At 27.8% G+C, this 5,803-nt stretch overlaps 1 protein-coding gene across 1 annotated transcript; it reads right to left on the bottom strand.

The window, feature by feature from the left end:
• Nucleotides 1-3,764: 3,764 nt before the first annotated feature.
• Nucleotides 3,765-5,321, bottom strand: LOC126668501 (GDSL esterase/lipase At2g31540-like). Its single transcript, XM_050361692.1, has 3 exons — nt 4,701-5,321; nt 4,034-4,298; nt 3,765-3,958 (listed from the first exon to the last, which is right to left on the bottom strand). Exons 1-3 carry the CDS (start codon nt 5,319-5,321, stop codon nt 3,765-3,767), a joined length of 1,080 nt encoding a protein of 359 aa, XP_050217649.1.
• Between the last annotated feature and the right edge of the window lie 482 nt (nt 5,322-5,803).

The raw sequence follows: 5,803 nt of genomic DNA, 5'->3' as shown, positions 1-5,803 counted from the left end.
TCCAACCGAGCTTGAATTTGTGAAATCGGTTGTGGAAAATCAAAGATGCACTCCCCGCCATGATTAGTGTCCAAGGAAGCAAAAATTAGGTTGGTGGTGATGATGGAGATGGCAATGGTGTAGATGAGGGTTAGTGTTAGGTTTTCAATTTTGTATTTAATGGTGGAGATGACAAACTGAATGAGTTAGCAGGGCTTTATATAGTGGTGGAAAAAGCTCACTTAAACTTAAACGTAATTACTCTTTTAACTCAATTCTTTAATCATCGTCCCGAACAAATTTAAATGATTTCGTAAATTCACAAAAGTTTAACGATAATTTCTTAAAAATAAATAGCGGGCTTTGGCATAATATTTATTAACCCGGAACCTATATTTTATTTATATAAATTCCTTTCGATAATTGAAGTCCCATTTAATTCCACTTGTTAAAATTATAAACGTCCAAATTCTACAAATTTTTAATCATAACTCCTTAAAATTATTTTATAAAATTTAATGTAAAATTTATTAGCTCAGGACTTACCAATTATTTTAATCCTTATAATTTAATCCTCATCTACTAATAACACTTCAGATCTACGCTCCGTAGATAATTCCATCAAGGAAATAGTAAAACCCATAAAGGGTAAGAGCCAGAACTCCACAAAGGAAGACAAACATCCATAAAGGAAGAAAGAAAAATACTAACAGATCTCAGATCTGTGATTATTGACGGAAAATAAACTAAATACGAGATTTGAACAAAAAACGAGAAGGTAGGGAGGTGATTTTGAACCAAAAAGTGGCCAAAATCACCTCCCTTTTGTTGCGGCTAGGGTTTCTGAAAAAGAGAGAGAGTTTAGAGAGATGAGAGAGAATTGGGCTGTACAATTATTAAATTCTTACCTTAAAGGTAAAATCACTTTTAAAATTTTAATTTTTGTGTCTTTTATCAATATTTGCAACCAAATTGTTAAATTTTTATAATCATGTTCCAATTTAAAAGGTTTGTTGTAATTTTATTCAAAATCTTGAGTTTTATTTTTTAAATTCAAATATTTACATTCTTTATCAATTACTACTAAATTTTTAAAAATATTGTCTAATTTTTAATAAAATTTTCTACAAAAATTTGTTCCCACTTGATAAGAGAACAAAATTATGAAAAATAATAATTCAAAATGAATATAATTACTAAAATTAAGAAATTTAATTGTAATTAATAATAGATGCAAGATTTGAATTTTAAAAATAATTTTGCCTAAAAATAATCATATCTAGAAATAGGAAGCAATCAGCAGATGTAGAGTATTAGCATTTGAGCACTTTGCAATAGGAAGCAATCAAATTGAAAATAATTACACATTTAGATGTTTATTTAATCCTTATAATTTTAAAATTTTATATATCATTTAGATGTTTATTTAAAATCTTGGAACTTTTTTGAACTTTTTCTTTTCTACTTCTTCTTCCTCAAGCAAACAAACCTAAATCTAAAAAAAGAACATGCCGCCTGTCCATTTCCTTTGCTTCCTCTCCTTTATTCCGTAGACAATGTCTCTATATACAAACTATCGTTGCTCCCCCCCCCCCCTTGGAGGCATCAATGATTCAATGATTTGGAGTAGAGGAACATATAATTGATTCAACATTTTGCTCCTTTGCATGCAGAGCTACAAACGCTCGTTTTCTTGCAAGCGAACGAATGATGGATGCTTGAAGGAGTATAGTGGCTGAGCTAGTTGCTCCCTTCTTGAACGACGTCGATTAGTGCGGAAGTAGGCAATTTCATGGTTGTTTCATGGTGGTTGCTGGTGAGGGAGGTGGCGGTGGCTGCTGATCAGTAGAGATAGTTAGATTAGGTTTAATTACAACTTAATTAGTTTAGATTAATTAGATTGAATTAGGTTAATTAGGATTTTAAATTTTAACTTCAATTAGGATTATAATTATGGGTTTTATTAGGATTAAATATTATTAATTAGAGCTAGTTAGTTCAATTAACTATCTCACTTTTTTATTTTTTCAAATGGGTGAAACACATCTGCTCTTTGTGGATCGAAATGACCCATTTTTTCCAAATTGAACATTTTTGACATATCATGCCAAGTTGATGAGGTGAATTGATTTTTGTTCCTCGTTTTCATCTTGATTTATAGAAAATCAAAATCAACGATTGTCAAAATAGTCTAATGATTGTAATCAACATGAAAACTCAAATTTTCCCAACTAAAATGTATAAGATTCGCTCTCGAATCAAAATAAAACACCGAAACAACATGAAATTCAACGCCAACATCATGTGCAACATGTCCACACAACCACTATATAAAAATTACAATCTAAAAAAAACCTCACATACTAAAACATAACATAACCAAAATGTATCATGTTGGATGTTCGACGGAGCATACGTCACAATGATGTAAGCCATCACCATTGTGGTCTTTTTATTTCCTTTTAATTATTTTTTATTCAATAAATATATATTTCCTATTTCTTATTTTCTCTTTGTGGATTTCTTTTCCTTCATGGATGTCATATTTTTCTTTCTGGAAATTTTTAAATTAGATTTTTCTATTTTCTTCATGAGTTCATTGGTGGAGAGGAGATATGAACTATTAATGAGAATATTATGTTTGCTTTTCTCTTAATCAGATTCATTTAAAGAACAATGCATTGATTTAACCATTTAGTGGTGTAGACAGATCGCTGATTCCATATTTAGAGAACACTTTTTCAACACGATTGATGAATATAAATATTCATTGATTAGTTGAGGTTTTTCTTTCATATTTATTGAATGTATTTTTTTATATTTTTTTTGCTCAAGTTGTACTTTGCGTTTTTATTAATAATATTCATTATTATTAAAACAATTATTTAAAGATGATTAAGGATTCAAGGAGAATATCAAACAAATATAGATCAATCTCTCCTCCTAAAATGTCATTAGAATGAATAGAGATTTTTATATGAGTTCATACAGAATTTAAATCTTAGTCTTATTATAAAAGTTCATTTTTGTTTATATGGAATACTTATAAATTTTATATAATAGTGATTATTAGACCATCAATTCTCATTTTTACTTGACTTTATCTTCTCTCTAGTTTGAATGAATAATTAATATTTTTTTAAAATATAAGTAAATAATTTAACTTATTAATGCTTAAGGTTTTAATGAAGAGTTTAAATTTAGACAAGAACATTGATTTATTCATGGAAAAAATAACGTATAAGCAAAATAAAAAATAAAAGTAATGCAATAAAATATCCATTAAAGAGTATAAATTCTAGAATTTTTATAATAAATAAATAACAAAAAATGATTTTCAAGAGGATGACAAGAATGAAAAAAAAGTGATTACGAAAAAAGAGTTCAATTTGAATAATAAATATTTTCATTGAGTCAAAGCTGAAATAGTTACATGAATTATAAGTTTATGAAAGGTTTGAAACCATTCATGCTGATCTGATATAGAACAGGGTGCGTGAGCAAGAATATGCCAAACATTGTTCACAGATTACCTAATAAATTTTAAAAATAAAATAACCTAATTGCTTAACTAAATAAGTTCATAAATAAGTAATTACTCCTGACTTGGTGAAACTTCTCCAAATCATCAATCACTTTCAAGATATTTAATTTCACATGATTTTTTGAGGTACTTCTTAACCAACTTAAGTCTTTCCGAATAGCAATTATGATGTCCTAAACTGAAATAAATTCTTGATATGTTGTTGTTATTGCTTGTTGGATACTCCCCACTCATTCCTTAATTATGAGAGGAATTTAGGAAGTACATTTTGCACCATAAAATTAATAATATACTGATAAGCTGTTGAGGTGGGATGAATTCTATCCCAAAATAAATACTTTGAAGGGTCTTTACATGGTGGGGTTATCGGATCACATAAGATACCTTGTTTCAAAATAAGGCTTCCACAACATCCATTCTTTGTTTCCTCAAAACCTATCAATATAAAAGTATATTTTTAATATTTATTTCACAAGTAATTTAATTATATTATTTAATCATCATACATACCATATTTGTCAGGATTAGTGATCATGCCCATAATAGTGAAATAAAAGTCAGTATAGACGAGTTTTGATGTTGGAAGACTCTGCTGCAATTTAATTAATAGGCTGATGAGCTTTTTATTATAATCTAAAGAGATTTTATTTTGTTCTTCCAAACTATATTTTAGCTGAAATGGATCAATATATCTTGAACTTGTTTGAAGGGGTAAGGAGCCAATAGGAAGAATTCCAGCTACTATAAGATTCCGCACTCCAAGATCATACAATTTCTGATTACAAATATATATTTCAGAATCAGATATATATTTATAAGTAGCTTAGTATAATAAAACTAAAATATTAATCAACAAAGTTATTAATCTCATTGGACATCATTTGTATTAAACAAATAATTAAGCTATTAGATATGTGCAAAAAACGGATAATTGAATCAAACAAAAAAAATTGTTTTTTCCTGTTTGACATTTTCAAAAATATAGGCTGCTTGTTTGGTTTTATTTGAATTTCAATATTATTAAAATTTAAGTTCATTTTTACTATGAACAAAACAAAACAAAACGATCTTAAATTTTTATAAATGTAATTCGGTTTAATTTAAAACAAATTAAAAATCCTATTTGGTTTCATTTGAATGCACTCCCTTAAAATCATAATGCTCATTTAGTTATTACCTTAATAGAATCTTCCTCCTTATTTAGTAAAAAATCTATATACTGGGTTGCTGTCATTGTGAATTCTCTTGCAGGAATGTCAAATATATTGAAATTAAAATCGTTGGTTCCACCATCTAATACCACAAGAGAAGAATTAATTATCTCCATAGTCTTTTTCTCTCCAACAATTCCTTTAAGTCTCGCTATGTAGTCTTCAAAATGGTTTAATTGCGTTGAAACAGTAATAACGTTGGTTAATAAAGCTGTTCTTTCATCAAATCCAGCACTAGATGATGCAAAATTAACACCGGTGATAAGATCATTATCAGTAAGGTTAGGATCCAAATATGGAGGGACACTGTCCTTAATTTTAAGAACAGAAGCCAACATGTCAGGAATAAGTTTTCCATTAGAAAATCTTCCTGTAGGAACACCACCATTAATATCTTGACCATAAGGACGATAATTCGCTTTAAATATTGTCTTGATATAATTATTATTACCGGTATCGAATATAGAATCACCAAAAAAGAAAACTGCTGGAAATTTTGGTAAAGAAGTATTACTTGTAGCCATAGAATAGCAAGTGCAATAGAAAATTATTGCTATGAAAATAAATATGTTAACTATTACAGCCATTTTGCAAAATTGATTGAATTAGTGAATGAATATAATGTATTGTGCATTCTATCAATTTATAAGCATTTGGTTTTATATTTTCTTATTGCACATAATTTGTTTTTTAAGACGTTTCTTGATTGTTGTTTATTTTAGTTTTTGACTTAGTATATTTCTTTATTCAGTCTCCTTTTAGTCTTCCGTAAATCTATTTTAAGAAATTTCAATACCTAATTTGTAGTTACGCTTCTAATATGTATAGTTTTATCACTTTTTCTTCTATTTATTAATTTTTGTTGTATTTGATATTAATTTTCAATTGAATATTGTTAAAATAACAGTTTTTTCGTAACTAAGCATAAGAAGAATAAATGATAATTTGCTATTAGTTTAAGCATATTCGCACAAAAATAATATACAAAACATATGTTTCTAGCTAAAGTTTATGTTGGCTTTGATTCGTTTGACAACAGTTTTCAAACTAAGAAATTGAAACTTTAACT

This window comes from Mercurialis annua, linkage group LG2 (assembly GCF_937616625.2).
Source record: "Mercurialis annua linkage group LG2, ddMerAnnu1.2, whole genome shotgun sequence".
In the NCBI taxonomy this organism is placed as follows: Eukaryota; Viridiplantae; Streptophyta; class Magnoliopsida; order Malpighiales; family Euphorbiaceae; genus Mercurialis; species Mercurialis annua.
This window is presented reverse-complemented; position numbering and strand designations above follow the sequence as displayed.

Excerpts from the sequence above, each read along its gene's own strand:
- LOC126668501 (XM_050361692.1), bottom strand. The coding sequence starts at position 5,321 with ATGGCTGTAATAGTTAACATATTTATTTTCATAGCAATAATTTTCTAT. Across the intron at positions 4,299-4,700 it reads AGGAGGAAGATTCTATTAAG|AAATTGTATGATCTTGGAGT; the intron begins GTAATAACTAAA and ends ATTTGTAATCAG. Across the intron at positions 3,959-4,033 it reads CACTAATCCTGACAAATATG|GTTTTGAGGAAACAAAGAAT; the intron begins GTATGTATGATG and ends TTATATTGATAG.